This window comes from Nesoenas mayeri (genome assembly GCF_963082525.1).
Source record: "Nesoenas mayeri genome assembly, chromosome: 9".
In the NCBI taxonomy this organism is placed as follows: Eukaryota; Metazoa; Chordata; class Aves; order Columbiformes; family Columbidae; genus Nesoenas; species Nesoenas mayeri.
In genome coordinates this window covers 16713137-16730651 of record NC_137557.1, presented here as the reverse complement: position 1 = coordinate 16730651, position 17515 = coordinate 16713137, and the positions used below count along the sequence as shown (strand labels likewise).

The window sequence follows — 17515 nt, the reverse complement described above, 5'->3', positions numbered from 1 at the left end:
GTAAGTGCTCATCTAGTTACAGACCCTCGTGCACACAGCTGGGGATTTGGTGGCAGGACTTTGGCCCATTCATCTTTTCAACCTGTGAAGGGAATGAATGAGATAAAAGCTTTACGAGCGTGATACATTCGTTATTTCTCTTTGTTTGCAGCTTTGCTTGAAAGGGTATTAAATACTTAAGAGAGCAGTGAGTGAAGCGAAGGGTAGCGGTGTTTGCTAGACTATACCCTAGCTATGTTCAGTGTTAATTCTGTAATTACTGAAGGTATTGATTACCCACAGAATGTTTACTCCTCCAATTATTGTCTGTCTTCTCTAGTGGAGGGATATCCTGTAGAGCAAACACATTTTCACCGGGGCCACATGAACCTTGTGGTTGCCTTCAAAGGGCCGAATGTAATTTTAGGGCGGTATAAATGTAGAAGTAGTTGCATTTATACAGTCCTAAAATGACACTTGTGCCATAGAGTGTCACTCCAGGGAAGGAACACACTCGATTTGCAGTTTTTTGGCAGTTCCATCTCACCAGGCTGACCCTGACCCTTTCCCTTTGTGCTGCGAGATGATTCAGGGAGCTAAAACAGCCAAAACCTCACTTTGTTTGTAGAGCAATGGGTTTTAGGCTGAAATAGCGCCCAGGCACTTTTCAGAAAATGCAAATTAAATGGCTCCTGTTTTCCTCTCCTGCCACTAGTGATTTGTCTTCTTCTGTGATGCTCAAGAATTTTGTATTAATTGCCCAAAGAGTTCAGCAATCTAACGAGTAAAAATGTCAATAGAAATCCTTTATTTAGAGCTAGATAAAATAATGATTAATGCCTTCATTTTTTTTTTTAAGCAATTAATAAGACCCTGAGGTCTCTCCCATTTTGCACATGGTAGTGATGCTGCCCATCCCAATTCACCAGCGAGCGCTGCATCAATGTGGTGATGACCGTACAGCCTTTTGTGTTTTCCTGTTTTCGCCACACGTGTGGAAGCAAATGTTCACCTGACACTGAGCTGCTGCAACTTCGAGCAAGTTTTGGCTTTCTGCTAAATTGTACCATATGTCCCTAAAAGAAAAGGGATTTCTTTTATCATTTGAGTTCCCTTGCAAAAAGCTGACTTTAAAATGTATCGAGTAGAAGCATTGATTTCAAAATAAAAACAAATAAGTTCTCTATAAACATATTACAAAAATTCCACCAAGTTGGGAAGAGGTTTTAGCATGTGACTAATTCTTGAGCTGCTTTTCCTTCTTGCCACCCAAAGTCCCTCCACAGCCTTTGTCTTTTCCGTCTCTTATCCCAAATATTCTACTATTGATGTCCTGTCAACCTGAGGTTTTTAGGTTGTGCCTCTTAAGTGACACTGTTTGGTTTATTGAAATATGACCCTTGGAAACTCATTAATGAGCATCCGTCAAGAGGGGAGAGGAGGATCTGTCCTGAATCTTGTGTGTGTTTGGTGTAGTTTGTAGTTGCTTTTGGTGCATATGAGCAGAACTTTACAGCTTAAAATTCTAGCAAATCGAGCTTAGTGAGTAACACGAAGCAAAGAGTATATTGAAAATCACACAACCTTATATCACTAAATAATCTATTACATTTGGTATGCATCTATTCAAGCTTAATATTAATCATTTAGCTTAAACTGGCCTCATCCACTGACCTGTGAGTAGTAAAACCATTGCCATACAGCTCACTTATTTAGCAGGGAGAGCTCAAAGTGGCTCATCTAGACTGTCATATTTATAGGATGAAGTGGTCGATTCACAGTTTCAGTAACACTGACATTAAAAAAAAAAAAATCCAAGTAATTCCCAAGATTTCTCTAACACTTTGTAAACTTGTACAAAACTATTTGGGCATTTCCAGCTGTATTAGTGTATCTAGAAGTGCCAGAAGAGGGCACTGGTCGTTTTGGTTAGTCCTGCTGGATAAAGCATCTTTATTCGCTCCAACAAGTCTGTTCTTGGGATCTTTATTTCCTGGTCGTCAGGGAAGTGCAACGTTGTGTTAATCACCTTTAATACACAAGGAGGAGTTTTATTTACTCAGTGTTAATAATGAGACTCCATTGCATGACACTATATAGTATTCCTGTCTGATTTTTTTTTTTCCCCTGCAGATTATTGTATTCACATGACTTCTCTTGTATGTGTTGTTTAATATGTTAATCTGTTTAAGTCTGTGCTGCTTGCCTGGCTTTATACCTGTAGGTGGTGCTGAGGTGAAGCAATGCGCTCGTGTTCTCGTTGTAAGGGTATTTATATTGGTTTGTTTGGCTCTGCTGGCTCCTCAGGTTACCCTACATTACGGATAGAGAAGAATGATCTTAAAAGTGTCACTCTGATGGAAGCAAAAGCTAAAGTGAAGGACATTGCCATCTCCAGGGAGAGGATAACTCTCAAAGACGTGCTCCAAGAAGGTATTTACAGCACTCAAGACTACAACATGCTGTGTATAAATATATGTATTTTATCACTAGATTTTTTTTTAAATTAACCATAGATGACATTTCTGATCTTTATAACTTTGGTGGAGGAGACGAATGATGAATGATGTTTGCGTTTGGGGCGTGAGGGAAGAAGTTTCCGGAATTCATTAGAACAGGGGAGCGACTAATGGTGCTCAGTAAATCATTCAGCTTGTCTGTCTTAATAATCTGGTCCTTTAAATAAAGGTAAGGGTTAGATGGCTGAGGAATGAGGTCATCCGTTGGGTGGCAAAGTAACTCGCTTTTGTAACTGCAGGAGAGCTTCTCTTAACAATAAATAAAGTCCACAAAGATCTCAGTTGTCTAAACTCATCGTCTCAGTTTAATAGATTCTGATTTGAAACCTAATCAGCAGATACATTTATAGCTCTGGGAAAAATTCAGAGATTACCTGATTCTTTTGTCTTGTTTAATGTTCAATGTGGAAGTGTTCGTGCACAGCATTAATTGGAAATAGACTGAAATACTTAGGGGTTTTTTTGTTGTTAGTCTTTACCACTGCAACTTCAAGTCTGTGTTCCCTGAGCCCCTTGAGAAATCAAACTTTCCAAAGCCAGAAATGTGAGGTGCTCATCCTTTGGATGTGGAACTGCTACAATTGTGTCTCTGCATCTCCAAGGAGGGACCTTTATGCTCAGCTCCAGTGTAGGTACGGATCCAGTTAATACTGGGATCCTGCTTTTCAGCTTCCAGTTGGTATTTGTGTCCGTTAAAACCTTCAAAAGTTAATCAGAGGACTAGAGACACATCCTGACAATGTCGTCAGTTTTAGTCTGGGACTGTAGCCGAGTTGAGCCTCTGTCATCTCAGAACTGATGATCTTCAGAGGGGAAGAAGTGAATAATAAACTATTTGCATAAAATAGCTTCCATAACTTAACCTACTTTGACATTTCAATGATTTAGGAGATTGTGGCCTTGCTGTGGTGTAACCAGTTGGCAAATGCAAAGCAGAGGGATCTGTAGGGATTTTTGTATTGCTGGGCTTGTGCAGCACCTGGTTCTGAACCTGTGTAGAGCTCATATTGTACTGGGTATAACACAAAAAATGAAGTGTCTAATGGAATAGCTACGCTTTAGCAAATGGAACAGGCGTTAATGGTAAGTGATAAGCTGTACAATTTTCAGGTGAATAATTGGGATGCAAACAGCGTAATCTGCAAAAAGCCCGGAGGAGAGCGAGGCACAAGAAATGCAAACCAATGAAACACCAAAAATAACCCCATGAAAAATCCCCCAGCAGAACCGTGGGTCATGCAGGCGTGCTGTGTTCGAGTCTCACTATGTCTAGATATTTATTGCTTTAAAATAATTTCATTTAAAAATAGATATCTTGATACTATAACATGTTTCAGTACAAGATGCTGTCTTCCTTTGGACTCTTAAATATACCCATGTATTGGAAATACCACAGAAGCACAGAATCCCAGCTTGGAAGGGACCTCAAGGATTATCTAGTCCAGCCTTTCTTGGCCAAAGCCCAGTCTAGATAAGCTGGCCCAGCAGCCTGTCCAGCTTAAAAGTGCCCAGTGTTGGGGAATCCACCACTTCCTTGGGGAGATTATTCTGATGGCTGGTTGTTCTCATAGTGAAACATTTTTCTTTTGTGTCCAGTCGGAATCTCCTCAGGGGTAATTATGTATTTAAGGCACTCTTAGGATGTCTTCAAGTTTGCTATTAAATAACTCATACTATATATTTACGGTTGCCTGAAGTCTCTAGTTAAATCGTTTCTTAACGAGATTACAGTTTGAAGATCATTTGAATTTTGAGAATGGAAAAATGTTGAAGAGACTGGAAAAAAAACCCCAACACGTTCCAGCTGAGGTGAAACATTTGAATGATGCAATAGTATTTGTTTTCCCCAAACTGTTCCGTGTATAGGGGTTGGCTGAAACCAGTATTTCCCTGCGAATATCTCCCAAAAAGTGAGAAATATTTGGACTGGAGGATTGTGGACCTGTGGATGAGAAAAGGACAGAGCTGGAGTTTTCAGTGCAGACAGTTGAACTGCCACAAATAAACCTGTCATCAGTATCGATACTTCAGTTAGCTGCGTTCTGCTGTTATCATTAGTTCACTCTCACACTTGGCATCCTGCGTTATCTAAGTTGTCAGAATTTACTGTATATGGTTCTGAATCCAGAATTTGACTCAGTGCTGGAGAGTTATTAATGACTTAGTAGGGCATTTGGGACTTTGTTCCTAACGCTCTGCTGTGGCTGAATCATTTTAAGGTGGTGTTTTCTTAACAGATAGTAAATTCTGTTAAAGTTATCCGCATATTTTTACCACATAGTTAAAATTTGTATGTTCTCTTCATAGGCACGTTTGGGCGCATTTTCCATGGGATTCTAATAGAAGAAAAAGACCCCAGTAAAGAGAAACAAGTTTTTGTCAAAACTGTTAAAGGTACGTTTACATGAAGAGGGGTTTTTTATGTCAAGTTTGGATTGTTTTACATGCTGAGCATATCAAATCCCTTTAAAAACAAACCCCTCCTCCCCTAAACATGCAAATGGCTATTGTGTAAAATCCAAAGCAAGCTGGATGCTGCCTTCAGCTGGAGAGAACAGAAATCTTATATGGAAGAAAAATGTGTGTGTTCTCCACCAGTGCCGTCACTTGATGCGTCTCGAATACTTCTGCTTATTATCCTCCAAAGTAAAAATAATATTTGTTGTTTTCCCCACATATATCATTGTTCTTTCCATCCACAGCCTTTACTCCTTCAGATTGCTGGAAAGGGCACCTACAATGCGTCTTAAAAGTCTTTTATGCCTGGCTGTACAAAAGATAGGCGGTAGTTTCTGCCATCCTTAAACTTTGCTACTGAAGCACAGGAGTTATCATTTAGAGCTGAATTGATACCAATATAGCATCTTTAGTCAAGAAATATGTTGCTGGAGTGATCTAAATCGTGACAGGTAGATTTAAGAAACAACAAAGTAAGTGTAGATGAAAACTGTGTGTATTAAATATATCCGACACATATTCCTTCCTCTACACATCATTGGAAGAGTTCTCTAGTAGCTCACAGCAGTTTTGCTGAATTCCCTGTACAGTAGCTGCTTCACCAGTTGGTTTTGTCATTTCATTGGGTGTATTATTGCCTTTGGTTTATTGTTTTGCAACTTTAATTCTTTCTTAAAAAAAGAAAAAGAAAAATTAGGCTTCTATGAGAATTTCAACTTGTTGTAAATTTCAATTGCCTGGCTAGAAATTTTTAAAGATACTAATTTTCAAGAGGAAGGTGTGAATTGGTGAAGCTGCTAAATTTTGTTGTTGAATCTTTCCGCTCCCCATTTATTCTGTGCCATTTTTAAGAAAAACATATTGCTTTAAGCAAAGCACCTTCTATTAGTCTTGATTTGTTTCTCTCGCAATCAGAGGCTTGTGGTAATAATAATAATTTAAAACTTGTTACGAAACTTTAAGTTGTTCCCTGTGATTTGGATGCACAGATTTCTGCGCAGTTGTATTCTAACAGAACGCACTATGGGAATACACATCCTATGTGGAGCCAAATGGTCACTCCAAGCCAGATTTTACTTTGAAATGCTCTAGTCAAAGAAGCCAAGCTCTGGTTAATACAACAGTAACACTACTTTGCTTTCAGACTTGTGTTTTTGTACTCTTCAAATTGAGACAGTGATGTTCTTCCTTTAGAGGAGCAGCATACGTTTAATTTGGATTGTATGGAGAAAATAATCAAGTTGGATAGCATTTGTAAGGCCTGGAAGCATGGGGTTGAGCTGTGATGCGTGAGGGAAATGTGCCAAATGGTGGTGAAGGAATAAAGAGCAATGAGAACGTGGGGAGGCATGGACCAGTGCATCAGGAGAGGTTGTGGGTTATCCTGTAAGGTGATGAAGATGAATTACAAACTGCTTCGAACAACATTAGCAGTGCCATAAGGATGGCCAGTATGTTTTTGGGAATTGTGAAAGGTCATGCTGCACAAAGTAGGTCACTTGTAGAGGGGGATGGAGGAGTGAGATCCTGGATAGGTAAGAAGGGCTGGCTCTTGGCTGAGGTGACAGAATGGATGCAATAAATTCATTTAAGATGTCAGTACTATGAGCCACGTACCAGCTGTGAGTAATCTGAGCAGGAACAGCCCCAGGTTCCAGTGTAAGTTGGGGAATGAGCTGTTGGAGAGCAGTGTAGGGGAAAGGGACCTGGGGGTCCTGGGGACAGCAGGGTGACCATGAGCCAGCACTGGGCCCTTGTGGCCAGGAAGGCCAGTGGTACCTGGGGTGGATTACAAGGGGGCGGTCAGTAGGTCAGAGAGGTTCTCCTGCCCCTCTGCTCTGCCCTGGGGAGACCACACCTGGAATCTTGTGTCCAGTTGTGGCCCCTCAGTTCCAGCAGGACAGGGAACTGCTGGAGAGAGTCCAGCGCAGCCACCAAGATGCTGGAGGGAGTGGAGCATCTCCTGTGTGAGGAAAGGCTGAGGGAGCTGGGGCTCTGGAGCTGGACAAGAGGAGACTGAAGGGGGACTCATTCCTGGGGATCAATATGGAAGGGAGGGAGTGTCAGGAGGATGGAGCCAGGCTCTTCTGGGTGACAACCAGTGATTGGAAAAGAGGCAATGGGTGCAAACTGGAACACAGGAGGTTTCACTTAAATTTAAGAAGAAACTTGTTTGGGGTGAGGGTGGCAGATCCTGGCCCAGGCTGCCCAGGGAGGTTGTGGAGTCTCCTTCTCTGCAGACATTCCAAGCCACCTGGACACCTTCCTGTGTAACCTCATCTGGGTGTTCCTGCTCCATGGGGGGATTGCACTGGATGAGCTTTCCAGGTCCCTTCCAGCCCCTGACATTCTGGGATTCTGTGATAAGCCTTCTGTCCGGCCTGACCAACCCTGTTATGCCTGAGCTATAATGTCCCTTTGTGGGGTGAGTACTGACAGTTTAGTAGTGCTTTGTGGGCAGAGTAGCCTGTGAGTAAACCTGTCTCAGCACTGAGTCAGACAGCAGAGCTTGGTCTGTGCTCTGCGACAAACGCTGGTGCTTCTGCTGGTGGGATTCACGCAGGGAGGACTTGTTGTTGTCCCTTTTCCTGCTCATTCCTCCATTCTGAGCAACACTTACTCTCTCAGTCACAAAATACTTCCTTTGTTTCTCCAGGAGCGCCGCTGGGATGGTAACACTTCCATTCTGTAGCACTTTTCCTCCCCATTCAGCCTAGAGATGACCTCTGAAAAGGAGATGTGCTGCTCCTTGGCAGGGTGTTGGTAGCTGTTAATATCCTTTAGCAGGGTGCTGAAGCAGTCACAGCTGTAACAAAATAGTGGTTGTCTTGTAAAGAAGGAAAGTGTTTTCTTGTAGTGACTTCTAGCAAGAAATAAAGGAGCATCTTCAATTCTTTCTGGCATTTTGGGAACTTTTCCTGAATTCTGCCCTCTTCTGTTGCCCCTCCCTGCCAAACAGTTCTATTATTTTGGTTTTATCTGATATAGTTTCCAATAGACTTATCACACATCCTGGAACATCGTTCAGTATTGTCACCTTAACCTGGGATCCTATTCATGTAGTTATTTGGTGTTTCTCTGCCCTGTTTTAGAGTCAACAAACGTTCTTGTGAGCCCCAAAATTGTTGTGAGCTGGGGCAGTTTGCCATCTGCACAGCTCAGGCACGCTGGCTTTTTATAGCATCAGATTAAATGACAACACTGGTGAGAACAGATCTTAATTTAGCTGCCTCCCGTCGGTGCTTATCGAATTGCTTTACCAAAATGGGCTCTTAGAGCCACGTTTCTCCCTTGTCTTTGTGCACATCTCGATTTCTCCAGCCCTTCCCTTTGCAGCACAAGATTTGCTGGCTGTGCTGAGCGGGAGCGTGGTCTTGAGGGAGTAATAATACTCACATAATTGTTGTCTGTAGAGGATTTCTCAGCTTTAAAAAGGATCTATATGGACAGAGTTTATAAGGGATTTTTGCTGATACTTGTCTGGTTTGGGCAGCAGAACGTTACTAGGAAAATAAGTATGAACATCCCCCGTTCTCCTTAGAGAAGTTCATTTGCAGGGCTAATACTAAGCAGCTTCAACTTTATACCCCGGCTGTGATGGCTGTGGGTGCAGCGGGGTCATGTAATAAGTTGGGAATTTGATCTGCTTGGAAAAAAAGCCCCAAAAAACTGCTAAAAATTCTCTCTCAACCAGACTTTTTTTCCTTGATCTCGTTCATTCTGTGACCACACACACGCTGCTACTTTGGCACAAACGCAGGAGAAGGGCAGGACCACAAAAGCGAGATGGGTATGAGAACTATTAAACTGACTTAAATATCTCTGCTGCTGAAGGTGAGAAAGGACCCTGGGGGTCATGGGAAAGAAACAAGGGAAAAAGGCTCTGTCTGTGGAATGACCTCCCCCAAAAAGCACGGGCTGCTCCAGAACTGTCTTGTTCTACCCAGCAGCGCGCTCTGAAATTGGTCAAATAAAGTCCAGTGAATGACAGAAAATAACGGGGAGGTGGGGTGAGGTGTTTCAGGTCTTCCCAAAAATGTGAACTGAAAGTCTTCCAGCAGGTGCTGTGAGGAAGAATAACCTTCTTGAGAGGGAAAAATGCCCATTTTCAACAGCATCAGAGCTTGAGAACCTTAAGATATTTCCTTGGTTGTTTTGACGTTGGGGTGGTTGCTCTGGAGTTAAATCTGGAAGTGCTACCAGAAGACACCTTCTGGAAGGAGAGCATGGCAAATGTGATCAGGACACTTGTGCCCAAACTAGAATTTCTTATTAGAATCATCATAATTTGGGTTGGAAGGGCCATTTAAAGACCAGCTGGTCCAACCCCCTTGCCATGAGCAGGAACATCTTTCCATAGATCAGGTTTTTCAAGGCCTTGTCCAACCTGCCCTTGAACATTTCCAGTGATGGAGCATCCACAGCTTCTCTGGACAACCCGTTCCGGTGTGTAAAAAAAAAATATTCTTCCTTATATCCAATCTAAATCTGTCTTTCAGTTTAAAACCATTGCCCTATGTCCTGTCACTGCAGGCCATAATAAAAAGTCTCTATTTCCTATAAGTCCCCTTTAAATATTGAAAGGCTACAATAAGGTCTCCCTGGAGCATTTTCTTGTCCGGTCTGGATAATCCCAAGTGTCTCGGCCTTTCTCCAGCCCTCGGATCATTGTCACGTGAGGAAAAGCAGTGCTGTAGATGTAACAGCGGGCGCATATCAGAATAGATATCATCTTTCTTGTGTCCTTCTTCAGCTCTTGGTGCTTTTACAAGATCTGCAGCCTTTCAGGAGGGGTTGATCCCTAAAATGTGGCGAGAGGAGAACATGCAGTTGGTTTTCTTGTATCCTGGAGAACACAAATGTCGTGGCCGACATGCTCATCAGCCCATAGTTAGATGTGTGTTTCCCCGCTCTCAGGAGTGTGTTTGCAGCCCAGTGTGTATGTTTATTTCTGATTTCCTTCGCTGCCTCCTGGAGTTGATTCTTTTTTCTCAAAGGATCAGAAACCAAAGACATTTGGCTGTTGGGCAGTACCCGCTTCCCTTCCTGGGTGTTTTCTGGCCCTCTGCTGAAATATTGAGCATTATTAGAAACCACAACAGCGCTGAAATGAAGCAGCTTTGATTTTTCTGAACTTAGCGCTTGTTCTCGTTTCTAAAGCAATCTGCTGTTAAAGAATCAATAATAAAAACCAAGCAAGCCTGGCCCAGCCTCCTGTTGTCCTGAGAAGCTCTGTAAGTGAAAGGGGCCGTTTCCAGGAATATATTGTATTCCCTGTTTTCCTTAAGCTGGGATTGACCTACTAAGTCAGGCTCTCAAAGGCCAAGCTTGATTCTGATAAAACAATCAGTGCAGGTGGCAAACAGATTGGAGTTTGCTCATTTGATGTTGGTTGGCGAGTTCTGTTCCACAGAATTTGGCTGCGGTCGTAACCATACATAAAGTCTTTGAAGTGCTTTTCAACCCATTCAATGACTACTTGTTCCATAGCCTGTAAATTGATACGACTGAGAATTGGAGATGCTTCTCTTACACATCTCAACGCTGCGTCTTTTATAGAGAGAAACTCTGTGGGCAGAATTCATCTTTGAACGCCAGAAGTTCGCTCCAGATCCCTTAGAAAAGGTTTTTCCTTTCACCCAACTGCAGTGAAAAGTTGTAACATGCCCTGGGGAGTGACAAAGCTTCGACCTGCATGTTCATGAAATACATTAATTTATAATGGGCTTTTTTAATGTTATACCATCTTAACGCTTTAGAGCGTGTCTGGATGCCTGAGTCTTCCATTACGTGTGGTGCTCTGTGCCAAAGAGGAGACCGTAAAAGAACAAAATGGGTATCAGTTGGCAGAATTTGAGGCAACTTTGTGGAAGCTCTAATAACGTGGGGAGTACAAGATTGCAAGCCCTGGGCTTGTGCCACCTGTTTGTATTTTCTCTAGATTCTTGTTGTTCTATTCGCATTCAAGTTTCACTGTGTTTGCTAATTGTGATTGTAAAAGTAATTCATGTCCATTCTTTCTTTAAACGGACCTTCGCGAAGATGAAAGATGTCTTGTTACCGGTAAAAAGAAGAATACGTTATCCATTCTATATTTGGGCTATTGGAACCTGTGGATCAACACAATCTGAATAAGTTCTTTGTTTGAAAGATCAGACCTCACTGGAGTTTCTTCTCCGTTGCGTTGGTTGCTCTGCAGCAGGATTGTTTTAGGAGGCTGTAATGCTTCACCTTCCCACAGGAGGTTTCCAATCGCTCTCAACTTTGGGAAGTGCCCGTGTTTTTCCAGGCTGGCGTCGCATTCCTTGCCAGCGATTGACAGATCTCTTCTGCCTCGACACGGCACAGAATGGGAATCTTTTAGATCATCTTGCGTCAGTAGAGGAAGAAAACACACAGTTTTCACCTTTGATTTAAAGAACACATTGTTTAATGGTGCTTTTCCTGTGAAGGAGAAAACTCTTTGCAAAACAAATGGAATTGTGTTATTCCGGGAACACAGGCAGCGAGTTTTGAGTTGTGCAGAGCCCTGACTCACTTAGTACGTTCGGGCCAAGGTACATTTTTGTGCAAAACAACCCACGGTGCTGTTCAAGATAACCTGCCTGCTTCCATTTCATTTTCTAACCACTTAAAATTCTTGTTATGTACGAGGAAGAAGTGCTTGAAAACAAACCACCCATGAAAAGCTCTGGAAACAAAGTTCTAGTGTAAGTGAAGCTTAACTTTTAACACCTCACCATTTTATTAATCTTAACAAAGCTTTGAGTTTTGTTCGTATCATCATAGGTCACTAAACGACTCTTTCAGTGTTCTTGTTCACATTAGACATATCCCGCAACCTGGAGCATACGCGGTTGTTCCCAAGGGACTGTGTTTAAATTGCATTGAATTTACCTCACTCTTTAAAACATTGCCTGGGGAAAATATTTACAAGTTTATGCCTTAAAGGGATAGTATTAAAGTTAAAATTATTTAACCACCCAAAATAAGAACACAGGATCCTGTTTCTTTAGAAGAAAGTTTATGACAAAAGTTTATTTGCAGTTGATAAGACTTTGAAATATTAAATCATTTCTATCTTTCTGCTACAGTTTCCCTTCACATTTGCTCACAGATTCAGCTTCATCTTAAATGAAATGAGTTACTGGCAAAGAGCGTTTACTTGTTGCTATTTGCTTTTTCCTATTGTTGTTATGGGGGAAATAGCCCTGTCCTCAACTCATCCATCTCTCTGCCCTTTTCTGTGGTTTAAAATTGTGTGTGTGTTTATACCATAGGAAAACCGAGAGCCACGTTCCCCTTTTTAGTGGTGTCACGTCCAGTCACCTCCAGAATGTATTAAAATTAAGCTTGGATTTGGAAACGCCGGCTGCCTTGCTTTGGAAAATGAACTTGCGTGGTTACAGTGCGGAAACAAACGTTTCAGTATAAACAGCCTTGATATTGGGGTGGGAGGAGAAATCCTCCCTGTGGAAGTTTTAACAAGACTTACCGCAGTGTCCTGTGTTGCGACCTCTTTCTGTTGTTACTTGTGTTCGTATCAGTATATCTTAACATCCAGGAGACGGGGGTTCTGTAGGATGCTTGGTTGCCTTGTCAAGCAGGTAGATGGTGAAGGTACAACTCTTATCCAAGTGCATAAGTATTTTTGTGTATTTACTTTCTTACTATTTTTCTTACTATTTTTACTGTGTATTTTACTTTTTAACCTATAAAAAAGCAGATTCGGCCATGACTACTTAAGCTTCTGCTGAAGGATAGTTCTACAAATCTCCGCTGGCAGCGTTATAAACATCGTGTACGAGAGATGTGAGTTCAGGATGGGCTATGAGCACTGAATTTTTTGCAAAACCCAAAGATTGGGGGTCCTAGGGACAGCAGGATGACCATGAGCCAGCACTGGGCCCTTGTGGCCAGGAAGGCCAATGGTACCTGGGGTGGTTTAGAAGGGGGTGGTCAGTAGGTCAGAGGTTCTCCTGCCCCTCTGCTCTGCCCTGGGGAGACCACACCTGGAATCTTGTGTCCAGTTGTGGCCCCTCAGTTCCAGCAGGACAGGGAACTGCTGGAGAGAGTCCAGCGCAGCCACCAAGATGCTGAAGGGAGTGGAGCATCTCCCGGGTGAGGAAAGGCTGAGGGAGCTGGGGCTCTGGAGCTGGACAAGAGGAGACTGAGGGGGGACTCATTCCTGGGGATCAATATGGAAAGGGGGAGTGTCAGGAGGATGGAGCCAGGCTCTTCTGGGTGACAACCAGTGACAGGACAAGGGGCAATGGGTGCAAACTGGAACACAGGAGGTTCCACTTAAATTTGAGGAGAAACTTGTTCCTGATGAGGGTGTCAGAGCCTGGCCCAGGCTGCCCAGGGGGGTTGTGGAGTCTCCTTCTGTGCAGACATTCCAACCCGCCTGGACACCTTCCTGTGTAACCTCATCTGGGTGTTCCTGCTCCATGGGGGGATTGCACTGGATGAGCTTTCCAGGTCCCTTCCAGCCCCTGACATTCTGGGATTCTGTGATTTGTTCGGAAGGGTTAAAGCGGCACCTGGTTGCCTGTTCTCTTTGAACTGGGATTGAATTCTGCCTTGAGGAGAAAGTTTGCAAAATGAATTGCCCTGTAGAAGCAGTGTAATTAAAAAGGATGTGTTGGTACTAGGAGCTGAACATTTCAGGCAGTTCTAGTGCTATGTGCTCAGTTCTTATGGAATTTCTGGGAGCTGCCCTTGCGCTTTTGACCAACAACTTCACCTTGTGAATTTTGTCACAACCTATTTGGCAAAGCCTATGAGTTTGGGAAGGGTCACACAAGCTCTGTGAGCATATTAATAGAAAACGCATTGTGTAAGCACTCTGATGCTGAGGAATATTAGCTTGCAATATGAGACAGAAGTTCCCACAGGAACAGGATGTTACAAATGGTCCAAAGGTGAGAAAAGCTTTGGGTAAAGCAGATTTTTACATATTTGTTTCAGATATGTTTCTCGTAAGCCTTAGATTTCCCAGCTATAGCATTGCAGAGCTGCCTCTGATAGTAGAGCCCACAGGAATGGCTATGACAGGGCTCTGGAATGACCTGTTTTGCTTTTGAAACCTTTGGTTATGTTGCTTTTAGCCAGATTTCAGTGACCATGCTACAATCTAAAGTCTTCAAGCTGCAACGCTCTGCTTTGCTCTTTGGAGACTCTAGGAGGTCTGACTTAAACTGTTATTCTTGAAAGGCGTCCAGCTAATGGGGTAACCCACTGCAATACCCAGATAATCACTGCTTTTCATCTCTGGTGAGTAATGGGAGGTGTGGAGTGACTCTTTTCCGATCGCGGAGCGTGATGCTCCACATTCGTTATCAGCACAAATTACCGCAACGTTGGTGTCATCGCTGGCTTCCCGGGAGTGTTTTCACGTGAGCGATGCGGTGATTCAGTCGAGCGACGGTGAGCAAAAGCTTTAAAACGCGGTTTTGCAGATGGGCTGGTGAAAATCAAATAGGTGTTTTTCTTTTGTTTTCTCCCCATGAACCAGGCAAGGCCTCAGCGCGTATCCTGCTTGCCAAAATTGTGGGGAGAGATTAGCCTCTTATATAAAAATAGCAGTGCCAAGAGCCCCATTGTGCCCAGCTATATACAAATAACGTAATAAGAGATAAACTCACAACCGTATCAAAGCCGCTGGGAATCGTTCTTGCTCGGTGCCTCAGGGTGGATGTTCACAGGCAGGTTTTTGGCACAGAAAGGGTAAAACTGGAGCTTTGAAAGCATCTTCCTAGTTCTCAAATGCATTTACATCTATTGCAAATAGCACTTTCTGAAAGCTGGATTTTTTTTTGGTCCGAAGTGAACCTGTAGAATCACTCCTGGGTATTAAATCTCTTGTGGCCTGAAGCCTTTGCTGTTTGGTCGCTCAGCTCTTGGTTTGCGATAACCTTATGAAAATAAACGATGCTTTTTCAGGTCTGAGAAGCTCTGACCTGGCTCGCGATCATCAGGCGTGAATTGTTGCGCACTGACGTGTTCTTAATCACAAATAGTGTTACTATCTCAGAGGGAAGTTGAGCTTTCTTATTTTTGTAGGGCTTTGAAGAAGTTGTGCAACAAGCCCTTGCTGCCTTGCCCTGGAGTGTTTCACTTCACTCGGGGCTGTTTCCTGATGTACAAATTTAATATATGGTAGACTATGGCCTCATTTGTTGTGTCTTTAAGCTGATTTAGGAGGTTTCTGGCTCTGTGGGAGGTTTTTCCCCCCGATTCCCCCTTTTCCAGCTGTGCATGTGGCTATTTTCGTATCAAATGACTTCACAGATCCGGTACAGAAGCTGCAAAAGCCCGTGGCCACGGCGAGATCCTTCCCCAGGTCTCATTTTTTGTGGCTGCGCAAACAATTCCACGAATAAAATGCCCACGTGTGTGCGCTCGCATGTAACGCTTAGAGATTTGGTTTGGGTGCAGGATGGCGCTTCGGCCCAAGCAGGAAAATGAGGTTTAGAGGATTTGCTTTGACGCATCCCTGTGAAAACATCTCACCGAGCCGGACCCGCCGGGGCTGTGCGTTTATCCCGTCAAAGCCAGAAACCCTGCGGATTTTCTGGGTTATTTGTAAGGGTTTTCAGGGCAGAATGGCCAGATTCACCAGGTCCTCCACAATAAAAGGTTGTATTTACCAAAGTCACCTTCTCCATAATCTATGAAGACCTGTCTGTTGGATGCTTGGGAGTGATCTACTAAATGTGACTGAGAGTTTGTTGAAATGTACTTTTCGTTGTGTAACTAAAGAAAATGGCCATAACAGGAAGTCTAATTGCAATGGGGACCTTTGCAATAGCATTATTTTGGTATATTTTTACTCCTTTTACTCAAAGAAGTGGTGATTTATATGCTGTTTTGAATTGTACCTCGTACAAAACCACAATAATCAAATTGTGTGGTCGTTCTAAATTGGCACCCGACGAAGCCAGAGGAGGACTAACCTATTGTTTGTTCTGAGTCTGGTGAATTTGTTGGTGCTGTGTAAGTGTTTTCCATCCAGAAAACAAGGAAATAATATTGATAAGAAAACACAATGCGGATGCTGGGACTGTTTCACGAGATAAGATTTAAATTTCCGTATATACTTGAATGGGAGTCAATCTTCTCTTTGGGTGCTCAGCAACCTCAGCATCCCTGAGCTGAAAAAACACAAGAAAAATGACCGGTGACCTGCTGAAAAGCACCCTGTGTGATGGAAAGGGAAAGGCAGTGGCACCAGTGTCATCTCGAGGTGTGAGGAGATGAATAGATGTGTTGTCCAAACCAGATGAACTCGTTCTGTCCCTTCTTAAAGCCGGTCTTACATAATCTCTGATTTAGAACTTCAAATTATTGCATGGTGGCTGTTATAATTAAAAGCAAACCAGTTAAACAAGCACAGGGCCCAAGAGCGCCTAAGCGAGTTAATCGGCTTAAACTCATGCCTGGTAACCTCTTCGCTCCCTTCCTTGAAGAGCTTGTGGCCTTTGAGTTCTATTAATTAGTGCATTTCAACCTGAAGCTCTGGACTAGTAGCCTGTTGGCAGCTCCTCTAACTTCTTATAATTTGCTTTTACACCTTTATTTTTAATTACTTTTGCTCTTCGTGAGTTGGATGCTTCAGCCATTTGTGCCTACTTACCTTCATTTTAAGGTGCTATCTTGGTTTTTCTTGTTTAGCAGCTTGTTGAAGTCTTGGTTCTATGTCTCAAATTCATCCGACATAAAACACGTGAGTGCACGTTGGACCTGCTGTTGGAGTCCAAACCAGAAGCTTCCGCTCACCAGTACCTAAATACCTCCTGCACTGCAAGAACCAGACGCACTTGTCATCAAATACACAATGAAATGCACCGTTTTGATGCATCCTATAATATACCACAGCTGTAATTGTCACTGAGCTCATGGCACCTCCATGTCTGGATGTCTCTGGAGCGTTGGGTGTTGGCTTTGGGTGACCTTGGTCCCTCAAGCCTGGGTGGTGCTCCTCCGGGCCCTCCAAGGATGTTGAGGCTTCAGTGCCTCTGCCTGCAACCTGCATCACAGACTCCCAGGCTGGTTGGGTTGAAGGGACCTCTGTAGATCCCTCAGTCCAACCCCTGCTCACGCAGGGTCACAGAGGAGATCACACAGGTGGGTCCAGGCGGTTTGAATGTCTCAGAGGAGACTCCACAGCCGCTCTGGGCAGCCTGGGCCAGGCTCTGGCACCTCCCAGCAAACAAGTTTCTGCTCCTGTTCAGATGGAGCCTCCTGTGTTTCAGCCTGTGTCCGTTGCCCCTCACCCTGGTGTTGGGCACCACTGAACAGAGTCTGGTCCATCCTCTGACACCCACCCTGAGATACTAATCCCATTGATCAGATCCCTCTCAGCTTCTCTTCTCCAGCTCAACAGCCCCAGCTCTCTCAGTGTCTCCTCAGCACAAAGATGCTCCAGACCCCTCAGCATCTTTGTGTCCCTGCACTGGACTCTCTCCAGTAATTCCTTGTCTTTCTTAAACTGGGGAACCCAGAACTGGACACAGCTCCAGATGTGGCCTCATCTGGGCAGAGCAGAGAGGGAGGAA

At 43.6% G+C, this 17515-nt stretch overlaps 1 protein-coding gene across 1 annotated transcript in view; it reads left to right on the top strand.

Moving 5' to 3' along the window:
- The window catches only part of RYK (receptor like tyrosine kinase), a 55255-nt gene that overhangs the window by 25518 nt on the left and 12222 nt on the right, over positions 1-17515 (top strand). The window contains exons 8-9 of the mRNA XM_080349418.1: positions 2287-2412; positions 4806-4892. Coding sequence (XP_080205544.1) covers positions 2287-2412; positions 4806-4892 — 213 coding nt within the window. The remainder of the gene's footprint in view (positions 1-2286; positions 2413-4805; positions 4893-17515) is intronic.